The following is a 26688-nucleotide window of genomic DNA, read 5'->3' as shown; positions in this document are numbered from 1 at the left end:
AAGAAACAAACAGCGAGAATGAACTCCTGCCCTGACTGAAAGGGATTCCCGTCTTCACAGTCAAACGGCAAGTCGTTTGACAGTTGATAACGTTACAAATCTGGTCCGTTTGAAACTGATTTGCCAGTTTTGCCGTGATCCACTGTAAGTGGAAGACTCATGTAAAGTTTGTCAACAGCAAATGGTCACTTCCGCTCAGGATATCGAATCGTCAGTCACCAACAACAGCTATTTTCAGAACTACTCGCAACCAGACGATAACACTATACGAACAAATGATTCTGCCGGATACATAGCGTTTACTATGTTACCTCATATAAATTAACATAGAGAACTAATCCGTGAACGCCAAACGATACCGAAATATTCCCGCGCAAAGATAGAGCTTTAAGTTCGCAGCAGTATAACAGACAGTAAAGACCGTCAATTTGGCCATCAGAGAACGCCTATCGTTCAGTGTTCCAAAAATAAGCAGCAGATAGGAAGGCAGACGAACCTTCGCCGTTCTAGAGTAAACAACGGTGTTACAACCTATACTCACGACATAAACACTTTAAACACTCACCTGGATGCGTCCAATGTTGCCTTCTAACGTCTCTAGCTTTGAAGTTCTTAAGTAATCAACCTAAAAGCAAAAAAAAAAAAATACACGATCAACTGCAGAAGCAATTTTATTGTAAGCTATTTATGCCGAAATAAAAGAAGATTCATGTGGTAGGTTAAAAATCATCGCAACGTTTACAACGGTTTCAGATTGGTTTCCTAAGCACCAATTATAAAAAATACGAGGGGTGAGCCAACTTGCAGAACATGCTCAGCAAATATCATTTCAAAGCAACGACAACACTAATGAAATAAAAAAAAACAGTAAATGTGTTTATCCTATACATTTTTACTGTTCTCATTTATCTGTATTCACTCTCACTGAACATCCATGGCGGGTCGCGAGTAACATACCTCTATTTGCTCCAGGTTGATAAAAACGAGTTCCTCTGGGACGGAATTAATTACCGATACACCAATCCCTCCAGCCAAACGAATCTGTACTTCAAGCGCGGATGAATCACCCTCAGTGCCCAGGCTGCTTACGGTTGCTTGTCGCATGCCCCCTCTCTGTTCGACTAGCATCCAGTCTTTCTCTGCTTCTTCTTCAGACTAATAACCAACAAATATTGCGTTAAGATAGGTTTGCTTCTCTTAGCATCTTAAAGACATAGTAGCTAGTTGGAAAGGGGAAATTCCAGTGTTAAGCAAGAGTTCATTTCTAGACTATCACGGCAAAGTAAGAACTCGCGTAATTGCTATCTATCGCAACCAAATTATGGGAACATCAGTAAAGTTTCTTTTTGATTTTTAATGTTCATCAGTCATGTCACAAGCGAAGGAAACAAATCCGGGGGAAAAATCCAGTCTTCGACAGGGTTCGAGCCTACGACTTCCGAAAAAATGGTGCAGGCGGAGCAGGGATGGCGCAGTGGTGAGAGCGCTCGCCTCCCACCAATGTGGCCCGGGTTCGATTCCCAGACCCGGCGTCCTATGTGGGTTGAGTTTGTTGTTGGTTCTCGTCCTTGCTCCGAGGGTTTTTTCTCCGGGTTCTCCGGTTTTCCTCCCTCCACTCCCTCCACTTCGATCGGGAATCCGAGGGCCACAGGTTTGTCAGTCGAAAGACTGTTATGTGCAACCCTCGTAAAACAAAGTTGATGCACGCATACTAAAAATTCCTGCTGAGCTAGGTCGTTTAACTAGGTTCTTTGTGTGTGTACGCCTTAAATGTATGTCATGGTTTCACAGTACTAAACCCCCTTTGCATGCTTTACCTGTTGTAAGCAGTCAGTAATCTGTAGTACTCTTGTTGGTCCATCAGCCAGGATCTTGACTCCAAGGCATCCTGAACCAGGCCTCAGTTTACACGTGCTGATACACTGTTCGATTGGAATTTGATCATCCTTAGTGATGTTGGCTGGACCAAGTACTGCGTCCACCCCTGAAAAAAGAACATTAATTTTTATTTGAAATGGTCACACACATGCTTGAAATCAACAGGAGCGACTTAACATGTAAGTTACTTCCTTACCTACCATTTCAAACAATGCCTGTCACAGGGACCATTTAGAACAAGATTTGCTGAGCTAGATATACCTGGATACTTACATAAGTCACTTGAAATTTGCGACAGTGTTAAGAGTTTACCGTGGTGCACTTACCATCTTTTAAGCCTTTGACTCCACCTCTCGGCTGTACGTACAACCCAGGAAGGTCACACTTCATGCGATTATCCTGTAAATAACACAAAATTAAATTCTGACTGAGATGAGGGTGAGTAATAGGGAAAGACCCTAGAGGAAAATGGCAGAACGAGCTTTTTTACCTTCTGCATAAGCTAAACAGAACCAAGTTTCTTTTAAAAAGACTGAATACACTAGGAAGTCGAGTAATATTTATTGAAGTTGGACAAATTCGAGTACCAGAACAATTTAAATCCTATCGCGTTATTTCCTACCCTTAATAAAAGGTAAAGATGTAAGTAATTATCCGTGATAACACCAACAACAATTTCTTATCAGAGTCTGAGAAAATGAATTACAAAGTTGACAAAGTATAGGCAAAATCTCACGTGTAGCCATTTTTGAAATTCGTCTTAAGCGATTCAGTGGAATTCAGCGGAACTTCGAAATTTGTTTTCGATGTTTGGTGTTGTTAGAAAAGATTTCTTTTGATAAGATATTTGAAGCAGTAACAAAAAAGTTTGCAATAAGGTGGAAATAATTCTGGTACAACAATTTCTTATCAGAGTCTGAGAAAATGATATTCAAAGTTCACAAGCTATGGGCAAAAGCTCACATCTTTTAAGCGATTCATGGGAATTCAGTGGAACTTCGAAATTTGTTTTCGATGTTTGGTGTTGTTAGAAAAGATTTCTTTCGATAAGATATTTGAAGCAGTAACACAAAAGCTTGCAATCAGGTGTAAATAGTTTGGTACATAATTTTGTCCAATAACTACTCAAAGTCCTGGCGGATTTCCTCTTAAAACAATTTAGCCTCCCTTATTCCTCAAAGGGAACCAAACAAAAAAATCATATGGGTGTACAAAACGAAAAGCCACAGTTTTCAGGAATATGTCCAACTTGTCCTTCTTTTATTTTTTCCCCTTTTTAAACTCCCTACATTTGTTTTCAATGAAAATGTGGTGATTGCCTTTATAGTCAAAATATCAATATTATTGCTGATCCTTTAATAGAGAGTGAGATAATGTGTTGTTCTATATCCTATAAGTTCTTAGTTCACGGAAGAAGCCACATCTCTGATAGCAGATGCTTCCAGGAAGGGTGGAGTAACAGCAATGAAACAAGCTGTTTTTTGCTTTCTACACGACAAAACATTTCTTTAAGTGAAGAAATTATCCTCGCAGTGAATTGCAATTAACGGAATTGCAAAAAAAAGAAACTAGAAAAAAAATCTGGCTTCAACGGGATTCGAACCCGTGATCTCCGTGATACCGGTGCAATGCTGTACCAACTGAACTATTGAAGCCACACACTGGTAGCGAGTTTGATAGTGAGGTTATATTTTCTCATGAAAGGAATGAAATGACGTAAAGTACATTCGTCCATGAGTTTAAAACCTTCCCAGACACTCGTCTTCCACACCAATTGTAAACGTTCATGTAACAAAATGATGGTTTAGTGTGTGAAAGAAACGTTTCAGTTTACCTCAGTGAAGGACCATGTCTGTGAATGCATCCGCCGCGGATTGGGTTTACTCAGCACAAGTCGCACGTACTTGCCACAGGTGGGAGGAGCTAAGCTGTCAATATCCAACACAAGCCCAGCATTGGCTGTTGACGGCTTCACAGAAGGAGGCGAGGAGCCTTCGTGACGTAGCAGGCCTCCACCTGTCAGTCGCCACAGCTGGGATCTCTTGTGGGGCTCCTGAAGATTAAATGGTTATAAACAAAAAAGGGTTAAAAGGATTCATTAACAGTGCTGGCATATCTCGTTGGAAGAAAAGCACTGTTGCAATATTAAAGGTGTTATCGCGTCTTTGACAATAAACCACCTCTGAGTTACCTTTTGTGTTTGCTTCAAAACGAAGTCATGTGCAAAACCTCTTTGATGAAAATGTTTAATTTAAATGAAAATATAAATGTACGTTTAACTATTTTCACGTGAAATGCTTACACAAGGTCTTAGCTTGAAGTAAAGGCCAAGGTCAACTTGAAAATAGTACATTGAATGACGGAGGGAGTGCTTCAGGTAACTACTCACAAAGTCATTGGAAAGCTGCTTAATCTGGTTTGAGCTCAAGTTCAATTTTGTTTTAAGTGGCCTGTTTCTAATCCAATCAAGGAAAAAAGGCTTCTTTTTTGTTGGAATCCTGCCTCCCTGAAAAACCTGGGCTTAGAGACTTATCAAGGAGGTTCCTAAGCAACATGACGTAGCCCGGTGGCGTCATAGCCACCTGACAACACTAAAGTGCTCGAGCTATTGATTCAACGCGTCTATGAAAAGTTACCCGTCGTATGTTTAATCGATTATCTTTTTCTTTCTTACCTTCCTTCTTAGCAGGACAGCCGAACCTTGTGGTACATCAAGCACGAGTTCTCTCAAGTCCAGAGAAGATTCATCTGTTGCTATAGCAGGCCTGAGATGAACTGAACCACACATGTGACCATCCACGCTGAAAGAGCAAATCAACAGGAATTCATTTGAAGCCTTTTAACTGTTGAACATCGCTATTAAATCTCCTGTACAGTGCAGTACAAGCTTCGCATCTTCATAACACGAGATATCAATTCGTACTGTCTGTTTTCTCCTCACATTACCGATCCAACTCAAGGAGCAGTGTCAAAATATTTTAAGTCATCTTTCAAATAACTTTCAAATTGAAGGAAACCTCAAAATAATAGTTTTCTTATATAGAAAAACAACAAAGGAGTAATAAAAACCCGAAAATAAATACAGATGGTTTCTACTGAAGAAGGTAAAGATAGATTACAAATGACAAACTTAAAAAAACTTGCCAATTTTTTCAAGATGCGTGTTCCGTGACGTACCTCCTTCACAAAAGCAAAGAAGTAGAGCAAGGGAAAGGGGGGGGGGGGGGGGGGGGGTACACAACAGAGTGTTGTTTTGCGTTCACCTTTGCAATGTTGCGGCACAATGCTCCAATATTTATTAACATTTTGCTCGAACAACTTGTAACTTTGTAAAAAACATGTAAATGTGGTTTTATAGTGGTCATGCACTTCGCTAGTTTACAGGCATGCCATTGCAATAGACGAAACAAATATTTTAAAAGAATATAACATGGTTAAAAAACCAACTGGCAAGAGGCAGACCAGTTGGCTGGTCTGCCTTCAATTCCAATTTGCTTGAGCAAGCAAATTGCGTATGACTTTTGACAAGTTCCATTCCTTATTTTTCGTCAATAAAATGAAATAATACTACTTGTGTCAAAGAAAGAAAATAGCTGCTCTATAGTCAACTGTTTATCATAGGACTGCGAGAAATTAGTGACAGGTCCAGTTCAATTCTCCAAACTGGGAACGGAACCTAAGAACTTACTCGAGCAAAATTTAATTGAAAGTGCAAGTTGCTTGAGAAGTGTCAATCAATAGTGGAAAACTGCATCCAAAGTTTTCAAAGTTACACAAAAAAGAACATCTGGTTTGACAAAAAATGATAGAAAGATTACCTGGAAAAAGTGTGTGTGAACACAACGTAGACCGGGTTGTAGTAGTACAGGCGTTCGCCTCCTCCAAGATCCTGCATGTGATAACGTGTGTACGATCCACTTCCCATCACACCAACAGACAACTCAGGTAACAGAGTGGGCTCATCCCACGAGTAAGGCACTTAAAAAAAAAACGACAATTCAGTTAACTTACATAAAGCGCAAAGTCTCCTTGGTAGCTATGTCCATCATGTGTGACTGTAAGAAAATAACAATCCCGCACTCCCAATTGTAAGCGCCATTTTTATTGAACAGTTTTCGTCTTCAGCTTTAAGATTAGTTTATTAAGCTAAGTAGCAATATGATCAAAAAAATTAGCGGGATGATAAACGCGTATAGAGTATTGAAGATAAGCAATAGGTTATTTTAAATCTGACATAAGATCAAAATTGTAATTTTGGAAAAGAAAATATTTTGTCTATATTACCAGCAATTTACTAGCGAAAGCGCCCATTTGATTTAGCATTGTTCTTTTTTTTGTTTGCTCTTCGCATTGTTTTTAGGAAATTGAAGACTGTTTGTAACTTAAACGGGGGATATTTTGTATGCAGCTCATACTGTATTACCAGATTGTTTTGGTTGAAGAATGGTGCGTAATCTGTCTTCTGTTCCACACTGATAGAAAGTGATTGGCACCTATCATACACAATAAAATATGTCAACAAACAAACAAGGTTTAGTCTTGAAGATGAATTCTTCAACAATGACACGAGCATGGCACAAAGACAAAAAAACTGAGCACCGACGGGAATCAAACCCATGGCCTCCCAGATATCGGTTGGGCGCTCTAACCAACTGAGCTACGAGAGACACGTGGTAAGCTGGACCATTTACTTGGTTGATATGTGACACGCATCCTGCATACTGCTTACCTCTGATAAATTGTCTATTCTGAATGGAGGTGGAAGCTGCGATGCGTCAGTGAACAGGACATGGAATGTAGCTCCTCTAAGCATCACCTCTACTCTTACAAACAACGAACAACCATTTATGCTCCTAAAAAGAGAAGGAATTCATTAGGTCATCCACTATTACAAGATCGAAATAAAAATTCGCCTTATATTTATCAGTAACTTCTCATGATTGCCGAGGAGAGAATATGGTTTTAAGGTAATTCCTGGGAAATAAAACTGCTCATAGATTTTCAACCAAACTTTGCCAGTTTGTTGTTTACCTTGAGGGAAGTTAAATTTTGAAATAAAAAAGGGGGGTCACCGTATTCGTTTAGGAGCAGGAAGACTTTGTATTACCAATAATTCCTTAATAATTCCTTTACGAGTACTGGGATAGTACACGTTTTCGTTGATTATGTATTATTCTGCAATAGAAATTGATCTGTATTCATTTTACAGAAAGAATTTGATCGATACTCTCAAACTAAGAGGAAAAAATGATAGGTCACCGAACTCGTTTACGAGAAAACGATGTTTCATTTCTCCTGCGAGCCAAGCCGCACAGAAAAAAAGCCGCCATTTTGTTTATGTGCGCGCGCTAATTACGCGTAAATTTCTGCGCAGTAAGGATGCGCAATGCAATACTAGGGAATCACCTTAAGGCAATACCTAATCCCTTTTGAAATGATCAAACTCCTGATTTCAAATAGTAAGGTAAAGGTAAAAATCACTTTGATCACACATGAATAGCCGGCTGAGCCGGCAACGAAAAAAATCAGCTGGCAACCTGACATTTTTGAACCAATGGTTATTTCAGATTGCCAGTACCCTTGTTTTTTCTTTTGTAAGTGTATAATTTTCAGTGTAAATAACTATAAAAAGGGGTAATAATAAAGTTGTTGTTGTTAAAGTTTGCAGAGGTTATCCCTGTTAATGTACGCCAGTTAACAGACAGGCAGGCAGGGCAGGCAGGGCAGGCGGGCGGCAGGGCGGCAGGGCAGGCAGGGCAGGCGGGCAGGCAGGGCAGGCAGGGCAGGCAGGGCAGGCAGGCAGGCAGGCAGGCGGCAGGCAGGCAGGCAGGCAGACAGACAGACAGACAGACAGACAGACAGACAGACAGGCAGGCAGGCAGGCGGCAGGGCAGGCAGGCAGGCAGGCAGGCAGACAGACAGGCAGACAGGCAGGCAGGCAGGCAGACAGGCAGGCAGGCAGGCAGGCAGACAGACAGACAGACAGACAGACAGACAGACAGACAGACAGACAGACAGACAGAAGGCAGGCAGGCAGGCAGGCAGACAGACAGACAGAAGACCATTATTTTTTAGAGAAACGCCATTAGAAAAATCGAGCAAACGAAGGGTTAATACTCTAAACTTCATCTTCCAAATTCATCACAACCTTTGATTTACCTTACAACCTTTAAGTCGATAATTTACTAAGACAGACTAATAACAATAACCTACTGAATGACTAGATGACGTACTATTAACCTTGCACTGGTCTGAAACTTTCAAAATACCTCATATTGATATGAAATGAATCGTCTTGATCAATCCTGAAGCCTCCAGACCACTTGCAGTGAGAAACATCATTTAACCTAACAGAAAATGGCAAAGAGAGACACAATTAGAAAACTACCGTCGAGATAAGTCCATGGGAAATGACGCTATTTTTTATACTGATCACACTTGTTCTTTTTTAAAAGCAATCATCAATTAATAAGCAAGTAATAAACTCAAGCGGTTTTAATGTTTTTAAGCCCTGGCCAAACTGTAATGCACGTAGACGCAAGTAGTCGCAAGTTGAACTTACGATTACTGGCAAGTTTTCTCGCAAGTGCACGCAAGTTGTCAAAAATGCAATTTTAATGATACTGCGTGCTCTGCGATTCAGAGCTTGAATAAAAGAACAAGACTTGCGTTGACTAGCGTTGGCTGGCCAAACGGTGAAAAGCTTGCGTCACCGTTTGGCCGGCCAATACTGATAAGGAAGAACTTGAAGCTCTTGCGGGGTGACCTTGGTCACTTCGTTTGAAGGAAGGGATTACCCTGGGGCGAGCCAATTTCTTTCTCCCACAGACATTCTTTAGGCTCTCCCCTATTTTAACTAGCCTACTAGGTAATATCCTCTCAGATAACATGAGTTCCATAATGGAACGCAGTTGTACATAATAATCTAGCACGAGGTCAATATGTTGTTCACAGATAACATGAGCTCCATAAGGAACTCACCACCCAAGTAAAATAGAATAATCTTATAGCAAGAGGTTAATTTTATTAGCTATATATTAACATGAGTTCCGTAAGGGACTCACCACCAAAGTAAGACAGAGTAATCTGGCACTAGGTCAATATCCTGTCCACAGATAACATGAGTTCGTAAGGAACTCTCCACCCAAGTAAGACATAATAATCTAGCACCAGGTTAATATGCTGCCCTCAGATAACATGAGTTCCACAAGGATCTCACCACCCAGCTAAGATATAATAATCTAGTAGGAGGTAAATATGTTTAAAAATAGTGTAATTGTAGTAAGGGGATGACGTAGACTGGCAGTGTTTTGATGTTATTACTCAAGACGTTTCGGCTATTGCTTAAGCCTTCATCAGAGGTTTACAAGTCCTTGTCACGCGCAAGAGTTTCGCGCCACGTTCTTTTCTTTCAAACTTTACACGTTATTTTAAAGCGCGCGCTAACGTGTTCCTTTTTTTAAATGGCGTGTAACAGCTTTGATTATTTAACTGATGAAGGCTAAAGCCGAAACGCCGAAACGTCTTGAAAAATAACATCAGGACACAACTAGGAGGTTTATATGCTGCCCTCAGATAAGTTAGACAGAATAATCTAGCAGGAGGTCAACATCCTTCTCTCAGATAACATGTGTTCCATAAGGAACTCACCACCAAAAAGACCAAATAAACCAACACGAGGTCAATATGCTGACCTCAGATAACATGAGCTCTATAAGGAACTCACCACCCAAGTAAAACAGAATATTTAACAATTATTCGCCTCAGGCTCAGTGATTATTGTTGAATAATAATCACTGAGCCTGAGGCGAATAATTGTTTTAGTATAATTTTTAGAGGTGATCATCAAGAATAATTGTTTTAGTATAATTTTTAGAGGTGATCATCAAGAACTAAAAGAAATAAAGATAGCAAACAAGAAAACAGCAAATACAAGTGTTCGCTTGCATACGGTGTAAACCAGTTTAATTCATCGATTGCAATCAGAATTTATTTAGTTAAAGCATTACAACGGAACAAAACAAACACTATGAGAAAGATAGATGTCCGGTACCTTTTTATGATCGTTGATGACTTCTAAGCGAATGTGCGAATCCTCTCGAAAATGAGTAGCTCCGGTGAGAAGAGAACTAAATAATGTTTGCTCAATCCATCTGACTGAGTTTCTCATAGCCGCGTGGGATCGCCAAAACCGCCGTGTTTACGATCATTTCTAATGCCTTGAGAACCATCTCTTGAAACTATTTTCAGTCTAAAAGCCTTGGTAGCCATTTTTCAAAATTCCCAACGTTTTAAAAACCCATGTTTTGGACTGGTTTCTTTTAAATCAAAGAAATTTTCATTCAGCAAAAGCGGCCATGTTTACTTGCCTGGATGGCAAAGGTGGCATGGCTAAGGAGCCAAGCCTTCAAAGCTATAATCACCTCGCGCGGGGTGAATATAGCCTCATAAGCTGAGCTTCTCGACCAATCAGAATGCTTCACTTCTTATAATGAGAATTATACTAGGGCCGCCAAGCGGCCTGAAGTAATAATTCGGATTATATAAACAGACGAAGTGAGAAATATATGAGAAAACAAATGGTAGGAATTTCCCAGTTAGTGCTTCAAACCACTTTTTAACGCTAAAAATATAAGGGGTACCCCCTTAAAAGCAAAACAAGGGCCTGGGTCTACCCATAAGGCCCTGGTGCCTAGGTCCCGCGGACCCATGATCCTTCGCTGGCTTTTTGACGCCGTGAAATAGACAGGCAAAGCAACACCCTATAAATACACCAGGGAAGGGTGAAGGGTGGGAACCTCATATATTTCTCACTTCGTCTGTTTATATAATCCGAATTATTACTTCAGGCCGCTTGGCGGCCCTAGTATAATTCTCATTATATTTCACAGACTCCGTTCGAAATATATGAGAAAACAAATGGTAGTTTTTAACGCCACTTGTATAAGCAATTAAAAAATCATAACACAGCCAGTTTCCAAGTAAACTTAAATGAGAGGAAAAACCTCGGTGTCAGTGTAGAACGGCTGTTACGTCTACCTTGAGGAAAAAATCTCCATAGCAAGGTTTAAATTAAACATGGGATAACAGTAAAATGTGCTGAATGCAGTTTAAGCACAAGACCAATAGGTCATCTAATGCAAAAAGTAAGTGTGAGAAATATACTGGCGGCTGCTATTGTAGAAGCAACACACACTAGCATAGCTTTAAAATATGACTGTCTATTCCTGCTGCACACATAAATTTTTTTTTTTAGCCAGCCCACAATGCGTTATAACGGTTTGTGGGGCAGTCTAATTGAAATTAACAACTAAACGGTTGACAGAATGTATGTTCCTAAAAAGATAAAATAACTAAATATCGTTCAAGACATTATTTGTGAGAAAGCTTTTTGCCTTGGTCAAAGACGGGCAAAAAATGCTTCTGTAGGTTTGTCTGAATCGAGCCTGAAATATCAGATTTTCTAAGCATAATATAACATATAGCGAGTAAGAAAGACACCGCAAAAAACTCCGTTAGGAGAGTAGAGGTCAGAGATAAATGTAAACTCAGGGAGAACAACTTCCTGGCTGGGTGAACTTAAAGTGTTAGGGGCTATAGTAGCTTTTTATAACAACGAATAACGTGTGTACTACCGCCCGAAAACATACACCCATTTGCCGCGGTTTTGCTCAAGGCGATTTCGCCTAGGAACTCCGACAGACGCGGCGCGGGCGGATTTTTCTGGATTTACCGACGTCTGCCGCGGCAAGTGAGGCCGCGGTGTAGTAAGTTATAACGGCAGTTTAGATAGGCTACAGATACGCTTGTGTTATGTTCAAGAACGTAACATTTGCCGGTGTGATACCGTAATCCCTTGCTTGGCAAAAAATAGACGGGTTCCAATAAACTTGGTATACGTGACATACACCAAAATAAATAATTATTATTATTTAAAACGACTTAGTTGGATAATTGTGGACCCAGACTTCCCTCTTGCTTTCATAGCAGATCAGTCGTTTTCTCAAAGGAGAAGTTTGTTTAGTTAAAACTTCTGGTTTTTTTTTTATAATTAAAAAGCCCAAGCTTTAAAATAAAAACTGAATGAAAATATGCTTGAAGTGGTATAAAATAATAGCAACTAATTGAATTACTCAAGTCGCTTATATTAAAAACAAGGACTTCACGCATTCCAATTTGGCACTGCAAAACTGTCCACATTTCGCTATGAAGGAAAGTTTTTTTTTTTTACGCCAAAAATGCATTTATAATAATCAATTTACATTACACCATGTAATGTAAACTTATGTAAACTTTGAGGTTATGGAAAACCCTTTAAGCGATTTTCTTATCTCATGATTTGCAATCATCTGCTTCTAAACGTGAAATAAATGCGACAGGATACTGTCTTAAGTCTCTGAGTTTAATGTCGATCTGACAAACAAACAAATAAACATATGGGTATTCGCCAGGTTCACTTGTAGGCTTTTATTAGGACCGGAACGCAAAAGGCGGGAAATATACAGGCATTTGCCAAATGGCTAGTAAAATCAGAACGATAAGATTTGATAGCCATGGGCTTCGCGATGTGATATTCCGCGAAGCAGACAGTGAGAACAGTGTAGAATCTTGCTGCTTTTTCCTGACGGAATGGTAAAATCACTAACATTGAAAACAATTATGAAACCCAGTAAGTGGGTAAACACCGATGTTGGAATATGAATGATTTTCCAAGGTTACTTGTAAACCTTAAGACTGGTGGAGAGCCACTTCAGAGTGTTTTGACGACTTCCTTAGTTGCCGAAGTCAAAGGTTTATAAGGACTTGAATAGACTTTCACTTGAAGAAAGTTGAAAGAGGCTTAATCAATTCTGTAGGGGGGCCAAACACAGGCCGAATGGGCGGGTCTTGAACCGGAACATATTCCCGTACGAAAAAATAGTCAATTTTGAGAAAAACTCGTAACGAGAACTGAAATGAACGAGTCCTTAAAAAATGTACTTGACATAAAAACTCCTGGTAAAAGCGACGCTTTTAAGCAACTGACGTTTTCCGTCTGGAAAGGTTCGGTTCAATGAACTTCATTTGATCGGGTCTTTCACTAGACACATGGGTCCTAGGTTTTTGGTACCAGGAAAACGAGTTTCCGTGAAAAAAATCGTGTCGTGAAAAGGGAAATCTTTCATAAAGATCCTTTTCGTGGTAACCTATGAAGTGCTGGAATAATACAAGAGCCTCCTGACCCGATACGTGGGTAAAGGTGGAGACATATAGGGATGGTATATTAAAAACCGAAGGCTCATCTCTGAGAACCTGCAATGATGTGGAGAATACACGGTACGGTTTTGGGGCGATTTTTAAGTCACAAGGCGCTAGGAGTAATTGTACTGTGCGAGTCTAATTGACTTCACCTTTTGACCGTCGTCAACGCTAATTCTGGCAACTAAGTTTGAAACGGTGCAAATCATACACATATCAAGTGGATTGCTAATTGGTCAAGCTGTCTCCTTGATGTTTGCTACAAAAGAAGGAACTATATAACTTTGTTTAGAAAAGTATTGACTGTATAATGCGCCATATCTTTTCATCTCCCTTTTTTGGTGACAGCTTGAGGGTAGCTCTGCAAGGGTTACGACCAGGTTCAGGCTGCAAGAAACACTCTGTTTGCAGAGAACAAAAAGAGCCATAGTTGTAATTTTGAACAAATTTACTGTGGTAAAATTAAGTTTCTATTTATCTGTCTGATGTCTCAAAATAGACAGAAAAGCATTTGCTCTGCCAGCAGGTAAAGCTTGCAGCATGGTTAATTATCACATAAGTTGGACCTCAATCATACACCAGGGGCACCATACATGGGGCCAGTGGCATTCTAGAAGTCAAGGCAAACAATGAACATTGGACCTTGTCCCTTTCTTGGACAGAATATCTCATTCAAAGGGAAACTTGATTTGACAATTGCTGATCAAGTTTTGGGAGCAGATAGTGCATCCACTTGAGGAGTTCCCAATCTTCCAGAATAAGAAGATATTGCTTATAGATAATTATATATATATTTGCAAAAGTTAGTATCCACAAATTTGGGGAAAGAGGATAATGGTTTCCAGGAGGTTGACTGAGAAGTGAGTCGAACAGACCATTATCATTACTGTAATACTGTACTTAAGTTTGCAGCTTCGTCAGATATGTCTTATCAGACTCTGTTTGTTTCTAAATGGTCTCTACGAGTGCCATCATTATAAGACTGCATTGAGTTCCCAGCTTCTTTAGATGACTATCAGACTCGGTTTGTTCCTTAATAAGCTCGAAGGGTGCCTAAAATAGGCTCTACAGGTGCCTGAATAGGCTCTATTGGTGCCTCAATAGGCAATATTGGTGCCTGAATAGGCGATATTGGTTCCTGAATAGGCAATATTGGTGCCTGAATAGGCAATATTGGTACCTGAATAGGCGATATTGGTTCCTGAATAGGCAATATTGGTGCCTGAATAGGCAATATTGGTGCCTGAATAGGCGATATTGGTTCCTGAATAGGCTCTATTGGTGCCTCAATGGGCTCTATTGGTGCCTCAATAGGCAATATTGGTGCCTAAATAGGCGATATTGGTGCCTGAATAGGCAATATTGGTGCCTGAATAGGCAATATTAGTGCCTGAATAGGCTCTATGGGTGCCTAAATAGGCTCCACAGGTGCCCGAACGGGCGCAGCAGAAGTCCAAATGACTGATCGGTCGCCAAAGGTTCACTGAACTTCTATCCTGACGAGTGATTAGCCATAATCGACAGATCATCAGGCTGAACTTGTTCGCAGCGAATCTATTCGCTCGTAAAGACTCTCGAGCGAGAGAAGAATCTCCTGAAGAGTATCATCGTCTTCTACGTGAAAGGTCTTTGCGTCGTTTAGCAGGACCATTCATCACGTATTTCAGGCAAACGCCTAAACAGTTTCGGCGGCGGGGAAGATGGCGACCAGCAACGAGTCCTTCTATGCGACTTTGTGTTGCCAAATGGATATCTTCAGCGATGCAATATATCTGAAGAGCGACAAAATATCGCTAAAAAGAAACCTGCTGTGCCAAAAACACAGAGGAATAGCCTGAAAAGGTAAAAAATTAGCAAAAATACAAGATAAAGGGCAAATACTTACCGTAGGGTTTGAAGCACAAGGAAAAAAAGCCAGCGAAGGATCATGGGTCCGCGGGACCTAGGCACCAGGGCCTTATGGGTAGACCCAGGCCCTTGTTTTGCTTTTAAGGGGGTACCCCTTATATTTTTAGCGTTAAAAAGTGGTTTGAAGCACTAACTGGGAAATTCCTACCATTTGTTTTCTCATATATTTCGAACGGAGTCTGTGAAATATAATCACCTCTGAAATTATACTAATATAGCATGAGGTTAATATGCTGACCTTATATAATATGAGTTCCATACGGGTCTCACCACCAAAGTAAGACGGGGTAATCTGGCACTAGGTCAATATCCTGCCCTCTGATAAAATGAGTTCCGTAAGGAACTCACCCCCACTTAAGACAAAATAATCAGCACGAATTCAATATGTTGACCTCAGCTAATGTGAGTTCCAAAAGGAACTCACTAGCCAAGTAAGCCTTAACGATCTAGCACGAGGTCAATATGCTGCCAACAGATAACATGAGTTCCATGAGGAACTACCACCCAAGTACGACATAATGGATCAATTTAGGTTTCTGGGAAACTGCTCACCTACCCCTCCCCAAACCTAACATTAACCCTTACTTATCGCTTTCGGCAAAATGTTAGGTTTGGGGAGGGGTAGGTGAGCAGTTTCCCAGAAACCTAAATTGATCCGACATAATAATGTATCACGAGGTCAATATGCTGCCCTCAGATAACATGAGATCGAAAAGGAAATCACCACCCAGCTAAAACAGAATAATGTAGCACGAGGTCAATAGAAAAACGATAGGAACAATGTCCCTAGCTCCGAAACAATAGCAACTGATACACTAGATGACCAGTAGAATGACAAGCTTACAAGAGCTGCTACACTACTGGGATAAACGCAACAAAAGTCGTCAAATAAGTCCATTGCTGGTTTTACCTGATGCACAACAGTTGGTCCAAGTCTGTTCTGGCCCAGTGAAACAGCACCAGGGCCCCTGGCAGGGCAGTGAGGGCACTTTCTGGGTTCGTTGTATCCTACAATGCAGGAAAAAGAATATTTAGCCGTTGTACAGTGGAACCTCGATTAAACGAACGATATTTGTCGTCCCAGTAATAGCAAAATATAAAGAAAAGAACCTCGATATAACGAAACCTCAATATAGTGAACACATTTTGCCAGTCCCTTGGCCCTTCGTTATATCGAAATTCCACTGTAGCACCTAATAGACAGGACTATGGTAATACATTAATATGAAGCGGTTCTCCATTCTTATTTCATTTGACTGAGACTTTTACCAAATTGTAACAAAGGTAAAACACATACATTGAAACAACAAACAAAAAACGAGCGAACGAACGAACGAACGGATAAAGGAATTCACTGAACATATGCATACTTGCTCTCTGACAAAGTGCCTCTGTGAAAACGCCAGAGTGTGCTGAGTCCTGTTCTCCAGTTGATATCGAGTAGCAAGGGTAACAATTCTGGTATCACGATACCGGCCCTGACCAAACCGCACGTCAATACCGATATCGTAAACCCTGCAAGAAAAACCCAGTAACAACATGACGCATAATAATACGGAACGTAAGTAGGAAATTTTACGATATTATAATGAAGTTTGCGACAAATCAACACAGGAGTAATTTGTGTCCTTTTGTTAACTATTAAGCCAATGGACGACAGATTAAAGTACTAATTTTACATCATCGATCCAAGCTTCAAACTTTGCTGTTATAACCACCAGGGTACCCGTTTAAGCTATGGCACCTTCGACGTACAGCACAGAGTCTCCAGAAATCGTAACGACTTGGAAAACGCACGTTATCAAGGCCACACAAAAATGACATGATAATTTACTACGCTGGTCATAGAGACTATTACTTTTAGAATTCCGAAATTTCTTCTTTAAATAGAATACTATGCCTCATAGAGCGCCCTTTTTTGAGGGTTCAAGAGTCGTTTAAATCTGCGCCAATATTCGCTTATAAAAAGAATACGAAAACAAAAAACCTCAGGCGTTTCGAGGTGGTCTTAAATGCCACCCAATACACTGAAGAAGAGCAACTGCAACATCTTCGTCCAATTACTCGAGTTTCGGTACGGTTTTTTTTTTAATTCAAGCTCTATGCTTCTTGAGGGTCTTGAGAAGAGCCAGTCACAAATTTTAATTTGTGTTGGCACGAAATAAAAGCATGGAGGTAGGTTGGCTCAGGAAGGTTTGTGGTTCCGGTCCCGAGATAATGATTTTTCTTAAAGTGTATATGACATGAAAAATATTTTCTGCTTATTTGAAAGGCCTTTCGAAATACAGAAGAATGGCGTTTTTCTTTTCGAAATATCTTTTTTCGTTTCAGAGATATTGACGTTTTTGTATTATGCAAATTAGATCAGCGATGACGTCACAAGATTTGACTCAAAAAATGGTAAAATACTGAATAAACAATATCTCTAAAACTATTGAAGCAGTGTTCTTGAAACTTGGCACCATAAATGTGCATCACAAAAGAAACAAAATGTTACTCTTAGGGCTGTTGCCATGACAACAGTTTCGCCGCTGGTGCTGTCTTAATAAAAACTGAAATTCCCAGTTTTTGTCTTAAACCAAGAACCATCTAGCGCAGCCAAACCAATGGTGGGAATTTAGGCAATATGGGAACTGTCTGTTCTAAGCAGGACCCTTTGTCTCACTTTAGAGGTCAGATATGGGGATATTTGTCTTTTTGACAGAGAGAGACTGGAGCTGAAAGAGTTGCTATGGCAACAATACTAAGGGTGTCATTTTGTTCCTTTTGTGATGCACATTTGTGGTGCCAAGTTTCAAGAACACTGCTTCAATAGTTTTAGAGATATTGTTTATTCAGTATTTTACCATTTTTAGATTCAAATCTTGTGACGTCATCACTGATCTAATTTGCATAATACAAAAACGTCAATATCTCTGAAACAAAAAAAGATATTTCGAAAAGAAAAACGCCATTCTTCTGTATTTCGAAAGGCCTTTCAAATAAGCAGAAAATATTTTTCATGTCATATACACTTTAAGAGTCAGTTGGCTAGAAATTTTGAGAAAAATCGTATCAAACTTTGGGTTGCATTTTTGGGTTAACAATAAGAGAGATTTTCGCTCCTTATACGGTCATTTTTATTGTTCTAGAAAAGTGCCTCTATTATTTGAAAAACAAAAGTTGTGATTACCGACGCGACACCAACACCGTAGTGTAACAAACACGGCCTTTGTGGGGGTAGGGTGTGAAGAAAATGTTCAACCTAACGGGTAAGGTGTGGGTAGACTTTTTCAGTCGTAATGACCTAACGGGTGAGGTGTGAGTGAATTTGACCTAAAGCCACTTGCTAAGCGGTCGGTTTTGTCGAGACCATAAAGCAATTCTAGAATAAAAATAATCTTCCTGTCAAACTTTAAACTCAAAGCGCTTTTAAAATTACCGCCATTTACGATCTGTTCATTCCGCTGCAAATTTTCCAAACCTTAAACTCAAAGCGCTTTTAAATTTAGCGCCATTTACGCTCTGCTTTAACATTTAACTTTTTAAGGTCATTAAAGAAAACATCTGATTCGCAAATAGCGGACAATCCGGTATAAGTTACAAAAGACCCAAACAGAAGAAGGGGCATTCACGCCTATGAAATCCAATGCTAAGGTGACTGTTAAGACTCCGTTTCTACTTAAAATGAAGTTAAAACTACTGGTTATTCAGATTACTTTATTCCTTTACACAAGCATAGTCAAAGAAAAACAAATGTAGACATTAAATTGCTGCTGAAGAATTATACTCGCTTTTTACTTTTGTGGTAACAAAACTCAGTGTCAACGTTATTACTTTCATTCACCCTAGAAACTTGCTTCTAATAACAGCCTAATTTGCGTTTATTACCTTATTTGAGGTGCCTTAAAAAATGGAATAGACTTACATAGTATATTTTAATTTTTAAAATATTACTTACGTTTATACTTATCAAGTTGTTTTTGTAATTTTTCACGCAATTATTTATTGTATTATACAGCCTTTAATTTAGATTTTTTAAATTTTATTCTGAGCTTTTAAATGGGTTAACAATATCGTTTTTTTTAATTCGAGAAATGCTAATAAATGAGGCGCTGTTTAGAATGTGTTAATTTTCTGTGATCATTGCTGTTACACAAAATGCTTTTTTTTAAATTAACATTTCTCTCTGCTGAGGTAATTTGATGTACCCGTACGATATTACATGTAGTACACCACTGATGTTGCCATGACAGCATACAGTTCAAGACAGTGACAAATCAATTTAACCAATCAACAGCCCAGCATTACGTTACCATTTCTTAGAAGTGACAAGGGACACGGACTCGCTAGGGAGGTTTGCACGAAACAAACACGCGCCCTGCACGTGCAACTCCAACTGACGGCTCACTGCGCTGCTGGACACTTTGCATGCGGGCGCGGCAGCACCGGCGGCTTTTCCTTTCTTTTTCGTTCTGTAATGCAAGGATTTAATGTGACAACGGGCTCAGTGGTGAAAACCATGTTTGATGGCTATTATGTCAACTATGTCGATGGTTTTTATATCAGTATATTTTGTGACAACCACTATATTTCTGGTTTCTGTGCGAGAAAACCATGATGCTGGTTTTTATGACAACCATACAGCTGCACTGAGCGAAATACAAAACCTTGTCAACTCACAATTTAAGAAGCTTTTTAAATGAAACTGTTATGAACTAAACGTAGAAGCATATTCACGTAGAAGCATATGTTTGTATCACTGCTCTAATGCTATTCTTGAATTCGAAACATCACAAACCTTCCTGGTATTTAACTAGACTTCAATCATAGAACAGAATCATATTACTTTTTGTTTTACTGCATAAAAAGCTTTCAATTTTTTGTTATAGAACAATTTAGTTATTTATTCATTTAATTTTCAATTTATTTATTTATTCATTTATTTATTATCTGATAATTAGTTTCGCGGTTAAAATTTGATGATTTAATTAATTACTTTTTTATTTACTAACTTGTTCTTTAATTAAGTTTCATTTTATTTCGTTTTTAATTTAATTTTATTTATTTCATTGTTTATTTCTGTAACAAATTTTATGCATGAAGCAATCGTATGATCACAAAGGTCAATCTTGTTTGAAGCGTTGCAGCGTGTTTCTGATCTTCAGAAAATGTTGAAATGTCTCTTGAAATGTAATTCCCAAAAAGAAAAGAAAAAAATCCGTCAGCTGCCAAAATCAAAACTATAGCAATAGACCTTATCCGTATTCTCGGTATTGGACTGAACCTAGCGTGCAATGGAGGTCAGGCCTATTTGAGGGAATATCATTAAAAAGAGCTCCATGTGATTTGGATTTGAAAATATTCCCCGCATTAGCCTCAATCGCAAGCTAGTTCCAGTCCAATGCCGAGAATACGAATATGGTCTATTAAACATCTAACCACAAAGAGTCTGCATGTGTAAAAATTTATCGAATCATGGCTTAATAATTTTCCTGTCTCACAAAATAACCTGGTTTTCGATTGTCCAAAAAAAAAAGTCTAGCAGCTTAAAGCTTTGAACGATAGATCAGAAACGCTCACAAGAGGTAGCTTTGTTTCACTGTAACATAATATTTTGACGCTGACTTACTTATCGGGACGGCTTCCACCTTGCCTGGCATGCACACGTTTAAATTCTCTTGGACTGTCCAGTGAAAATGAATTACTCCTGCAGATAAGCCGAGAAGTGAGATTACACAACATGGTACGCAACAGAGTTAACAAGCCATGAAGCAACAAAAAAAATCACTGAATTTTTTTTTTTATTGCAAACAGTCCACTTACCAAACAGGTTTCCCGCTTCCAGGTTGATAACCCTTACCAATTCTCATTTGGCACCTGAAGAAAGGAGAAACTATATGTGGTGATTCCAATAGAAAACACAAGTGCAAAATGTTAAGCTTTTTTCCAATGGTTGAGATCTACAAGAAAACTGAACTTGTTATTATTGAAAAGGTAAGAAGGATAACTTAAGTTTTGATTAAAAAAAAAAACCTTATGGATGTCGGTCATCTCATCATACCTCCCTTCCTCCCTTCTCTCCCTTCATCTATCACTCCCTCCCTCCCAGTCCCTCACTCCAGTCAGTCAGTCAGTGAGTCAGTCACTCAGTCAGTCACTCAGTCAGTCACTCAGTCACTCAGTCAGTCAGTCAGTCAGTCAGTCAGTCAGTCAGTCAGTCAGTCAGTCAGTCGGTCGGTCATTTAATTTTCTTTTGTGTACAGCATGGTGATTTTCTTAAATCAACAGTTAAACAGCAAAATGCTAACCATCACCATCTCGAACAACCAGGCGTTATGACACTTAAAGTGCGAGAATGCTTAACCAAAGCAGAGCATTTTTGAAAAGATGTTGTTTGAACACCGCAATCAACTACCAGGAGCTATCTTTCTCATGCAACATACCTCGAAGGTGCATCTCTGTCAGAGAAAGAGAACAGCAACGGGGTTAAGCTACGAGCCATCTCATGCTCGTCAAACTGCCCGGCCACATCATAAGGAACAGCTTCTTGTTTGAAGACCAGTGGTATGCCTGTGTTGTTGATCATCCAATAGGGAGCATAAATGGACACCTATTTAACCAAAAACAAGAAAATGTTGTAAAACGATACCCTTAAAATGTTTCCCCCGAAAACAAATGCAAGGTTGTTTTCTGCTTTCTTAATAAATGGGCGGTTGTTTAAAAACGGTAAAAGATTAATTGCAAAGAAAACTTTCAAGAAAGGTTGGAACCAAGTGGCGTTTGAAGATGTCAGAAACAGCTGATTGAAGAAACGTTGACCCATGAAAAGCATGAACCATAAACGATGCAACTCAAATGTTAACTGGGAATCGGAGAAAAGTACCTTTATACCTTAGTGCATGTTTATCACTATTACTTAACAAATAACATTCCAGTTACGATCGACTGACGACTACAACAAAACTCACTCGAAGCGATCCACCCGGTTTGACAGAAACTTTGACATTGACTATCAGAGATCTTCTCTTTGTGTCCTGTAATTCCACGTGGATGATTGGATGTTCTATCATGCTCAGTCGTCTTGAAATGCGAATGTTGTCACAGTATGTAAAGTTCTCAATGCTGATGCCTAAATCAAGAGCCTTCTCTGGGTCTGCCTGTTTACCAACAGAAAGAAAAAAATAGTAAGAAACGTAAAAAAATAGCTGTACACATGGTTTAAACAGTTTTGTTCTTTTGCGTCATTTTCACAAAAAATTAATATTTAAGCCCTAGACTTTTGTTTGTTTCTTTGCAGGTTTGCTTGCTTTCTTCCTTGTTTGTTAGGGCCTGTTTACATGGAAGGCGGGTGCCCCGGCTAACCGAGTTACCCGGCTAACCGAGCTACCCTGGGCGAGCCAACTTTTCATACGTTTCTTAAGAAAACGTATTGAAGCCTTTACATGCTAGAAGGGTAACCCGCCTTGCCGGGGCACTCGGTCTACTTGCCCGGGGCACCCTTCTAGGCGGGATAGCTTTTTGCCATGTAAACGGTTATGCCCGAGCTATCCCGGCTTGCCGGGATAAGTTTTCGCGCGTGTTTTTAAACTAAATTTGAAGTTAATGGCATAAAATGTATAAATTCTGGACCCAAACAGTGCTATTTGATCAAAATTAGTTTTATCGGTCGGCTGGAAATATTTCTTTGAGCAACAGCTAATTAATTCGAAATTTTCGTGGGAATGATTATCCTAATTCACGACACAACAAAATTAATTTCAATTTGGCGGCCAAATACGGTTGAATTTCGATTGAATTTCGCCAAAAATGAACGCAGTAAATTTCTGAGAACTTGCACATCAAATTAAAATAGGTTTGAAGACGAAAAGCCTTGATTATTCAGTAAAAAGTCATATTTTTCTTCAATCATTTGGAGCTACATTGTTTTCCCACGCCGTGACACGCTTCAATGACGCTGTCTCATCTCGGGTAGAAGGGTTGTGAATTCTGCATGTAAAGGCGGGCTAGGTTTTATCCCTTCTAGCCGGGTAACTCGGTTAGCCGGGGCACCCTCCCTCCATGTAAACAGGCCCTTAGTTTGTTTTTTTGTTATCGAGTCATTCTTACTTATTCTATATTGCTATATGTTTTAGACTAGCTTTTTTAATTTTGCAAATTACATTGAAGACTTTTTCAATTTACATAGAGGGCCACTAGTTCGCCAGTTTTTGATGTCATGTGCTACCGTCCAAAAATAAAGTTGCTTACTTATTCCAAGGCATATCTAGCCTCCTTTGCAGACGTTCTTTGAGCTCGTCATGTAGGTGAGAAATGCGTGACGAGCCCAAAGAACATCTGTCGAGGAGGCTTAAGCATATCCTAGTTTATGTTAACTAAAATGAGACCGACAATGTAGCACTTACAGTGTACAGAGGCACAGACTTCCCCGCCTTGATGTTTCCTTTAGCTGGAGTGTTTTTAACCTGATAGCTCAAGTCACATGGCAAAAGGTTTACCAACATCACTGGGTACATTATCGTCAGGGTGTGCGCTGGTTGAGGCATCACATTCAGGCCCTTAGCGCTCTGAGCACCCTCGAGTAAAGGAACATCTTCTGGGTATCCTTCTCGCTTAACTGCTACACAGAACCTATTTACAAAAACAAAACAAGTTAGATAGATATTTCTTAAATGGCAATTAAAACCGATTTAGATAACTTAATACACTTACATCATGGAACCTTATACTTTTAACTAATCTACAATAACTGCCTTGAGTAATACTCAGGCCTAAGATATATTAATTGACTAAGGCATGAACAAAGCCACACTTTACCCAAAAGGAAGAAGGGAAGAACCAAACCCAAAACTCCACATTTTTGTTAGGACTTATTTAAACGGTACAACGTTGCCGCATGCAACCAGCATACCACCTAAGGTAACTATTGCTAGCGGCTACTAATTAAAATTAGTACTCGCTAACATTTGTCTCGGTGAAACTTAATACGCGTTAAATTTAAGTATCCCCCCGCCCTCCCACCCGAAAGGAAAACAAAATTAAGCATAGCTGACCTAAAAAATGGATGCCTTACCCATTTTCTGACATTTTTAATTAAAATTGTTATTTTTGACAATTCAAATGTTTGTTCAATTTTAAGTGAGTTTGTTCTCTTACGGAACATTCATTTCTATCTTGGCTATATTTTTTCATTAAAAAACTGATTTGCATGATATCGCTATTTTTTTAGATTTTCAGAAAATCGCTAAACAAAACAAACCCTCAACTTACTTTTCTTGTACGACACGGATCATTTAAAAATCCCTATGACAATCTTATCCTCAGAAAATGCTTAATTATGAAAGTTGTATAGGATTTTCATTTCGTATGACACGAGCGGCGAGCACTATTTCAGTTTCATGTGACCACGTTGTAACGTCTGAGTCAGCCGTCAGGTTTCAGCAAGGCCTAATTCAGATCTATAAATTATTGCATTTAAAAATGCACAGCAACACAACATAAAGTGTATATGACATGAAAAATATTTTCTGCTAATTTGAAAGGCCTTTCGAAATACAGAAGAATGGCGTTTTTCTTTTCGAAATATCTTTTTTCGTTTCAGAGATATTGACGTTTTTGTATTATGCAAATTAGATCAGTGATGACGTCACAAGATTTGACTCTAAAAAAATTAATGGTAAAATACTGAATAAACAATATCTCTAAAACTATTAAAGCAGTGTTCTTGGAACTTGGCACCACAAATGTGCATCACAAAAGAAACAAAATGTTACTCTTAGGGCTGTTGCCATGACAACAGTTTTGCCGCTGGGTGCTGTCTCAAGAAAAACTGAAATTCCCAGTTTTTGTCTTAAACCAAGAACCATCTAGCGCAGCCAAACCAATGGTGGGAATTAAGGCAATATGGGAACTATGTCTGTTCTAAGCAGGACCCTTTGTTTCACTTTAGAGGTCAGATATGGGGATATTCGTCTTTTTGACAGAGAGAGACTGGAGCTGAAAGAGTTGCTATGGCAACAATACTAAGGGTGTCATTTTGTTCCTTTTGTGATGCGCATTTGTGGTGCCAAGTTTCAAGAACACTGCTTCAATAGTTTTAGAGATATTGTTTATTCAGTATTTTACCATTTTTAGAGTCAAATCTTGTGACGTCATCACTGATCTAATTTGCATAATACAAAAACGTCAATATCTCTGAAACGAAAAAAGATATTTTGAAAAGAAAAACGCCATTCTTCTGTATTTCGAAAGGCCTTTCAAATAAGCAGAAAATATTTTCATGTCATATACACTATAAATAAAACCGACAAGTACTCGTCGTTACCTGAACTTCCTTCCAGTCTCTCCTGCAGAAGGGACAGGGAAGCATTCCCGTCCACACCCCATTGTAGTATGACTCCGTAACACGCTTCTCCATTCTATGGGTTGAGAGCAAAACCCCACCCCCACCCCTGAAGGTCTTAGGTAAAGCTGCCAGGAGGTACATCGCAGTGGTATCGCGACTGAAGAGTCTGGAGCGAGGACTGGAAGAGATGATGTCCCTAGAAAGCAAGAATATCAAAGTAGGGTTTAAATAAATAAATTGATAAGAGACTGAAGTTTACAAGATGGTATGGCACTTAAAGCCCTTGCGCAGGACTGTTAGGGCAGAAAGCAAGGGTTTTAAGATAGAGAATTTTACAGTTCTGTGCTCAGTGATCCGGTCTTTGAGCAGAGGCAAGGCCAGAGGTGAGTTTCTTACAAACTCTCCTTCTTTTCGAATGTAAGTTATCCTGTAATCGTGCTAACTAGTTGCTAATCTGTATCGTTACAAGTTCAACCGAAGGCTCACTTCCATACAGAGGCTCGACTTCAATTCGCAGAACAGTAATTTAATGGTCTATTGTCAGTTAATGGTCTATTCGAGAACCTAAACTCATAACGGCTTTTTGTGAAGGCTCTGGGTACGAAACCTTTTTTTTTTTCAACTCAAACAGTTCAACTCAATTCACATTAAAAATCCTAATTCTTCAGCTTTATCCAAAGCTTAGGCTATAACCATTTCTTTGACAACCATATAACTTCCTTTTCACATTAAAGGGACTGTGTCACGGCTAAGTTAATTTTATGTTATTGAATACTGTCCTACATTCGCTATGAAACTAAATGTTTGCAAAGAAATTATACTATGATTCTAAATGACAAAAGCATAGCTTCACTGCAGCCAAATGTTTCTCCTGGGCAATACAATTTAAACTTACAAACAAACGAGATTAACTTTGAAAACAGTTCCGCCGGACCACATTAAAAAACCCATATCGCAATCCGTTTCAAACTTAACACTTTTGGCCATCCGTACCGTCTTTTGCATTTGGTGTGTTATTTAAGTATTCCTTCACTGTGTTAAGAGGTTATTTTATATATTTAAACGAATTTGATGGTTATTTCCTATGCCTAAGTGACACGATCCCCTTAAGTTTTTAAAACTAACCATGCAAAGATGTTAGTCCTTGTAGCTTGATCTCCACAGGTAAGTCCATCTTGTTCTTAATCATGAGCGCAGATCTCAGGGTGACTACTTTGCGTGCTCTGCCCTCCAGACTGACATCAAATACAACTCGTGCTGGTTGAAGATCACTCACCTGAATAAAAAGCCAAAAACACTGTTACTAAAACGGTTACGACATGATCAATGAAGAGAACTGT

General features: G+C 39.3%; 1 protein-coding gene across 1 annotated transcript in view; it reads right to left on the bottom strand.

The window, feature by feature from the left end:
- Window positions 1–26688, bottom strand: part of LOC144656670 (intermembrane lipid transfer protein VPS13D-like) — a 76200-nt gene that overhangs the window by 8181 nt on the left and 41331 nt on the right. Inside the window, exons 48-66 of the mRNA XM_078516913.1 lie at window positions 26474–26624; window positions 25328–25544; window positions 23409–23634; window positions 21975–22163; window positions 21450–21616; window positions 20830–20883; window positions 20636–20713; window positions 16395–16539; window positions 15935–16032; window positions 8148–8225; window positions 6608–6731; window positions 6302–6371; window positions 5697–5856; window positions 4553–4679; window positions 3713–3931; window positions 2205–2277; window positions 1818–1984; window positions 958–1155; window positions 566–625 (exon numbers count right to left, since the gene is read on the bottom strand). Of these exons, the coding sequence (XP_078373039.1) occupies window positions 566–625; window positions 958–1155; window positions 1818–1984; window positions 2205–2277; window positions 3713–3931; window positions 4553–4679; window positions 5697–5856; window positions 6302–6371; window positions 6608–6731; window positions 8148–8225; window positions 15935–16032; window positions 16395–16539; window positions 20636–20713; window positions 20830–20883; window positions 21450–21616; window positions 21975–22163; window positions 23409–23634; window positions 25328–25544; window positions 26474–26624 (2601 nt within the window). The remainder of the gene's footprint in view (window positions 1–565; window positions 626–957; window positions 1156–1817; window positions 1985–2204; window positions 2278–3712; window positions 3932–4552; window positions 4680–5696; window positions 5857–6301; window positions 6372–6607; window positions 6732–8147; window positions 8226–15934; window positions 16033–16394; window positions 16540–20635; window positions 20714–20829; window positions 20884–21449; window positions 21617–21974; window positions 22164–23408; window positions 23635–25327; window positions 25545–26473; window positions 26625–26688) is intronic.

The sequence above is a fragment of the Oculina patagonica genome, chromosome 6, assembly GCF_052425735.1.
Source record: "Oculina patagonica isolate OP01 chromosome 6, crgOcupat, whole genome shotgun sequence".
In the NCBI taxonomy this organism is placed as follows: domain Eukaryota; kingdom Metazoa; phylum Cnidaria; class Anthozoa; order Scleractinia; family Oculinidae; genus Oculina; species Oculina patagonica.
This window is presented reverse-complemented; position numbering and strand designations above follow the sequence as displayed.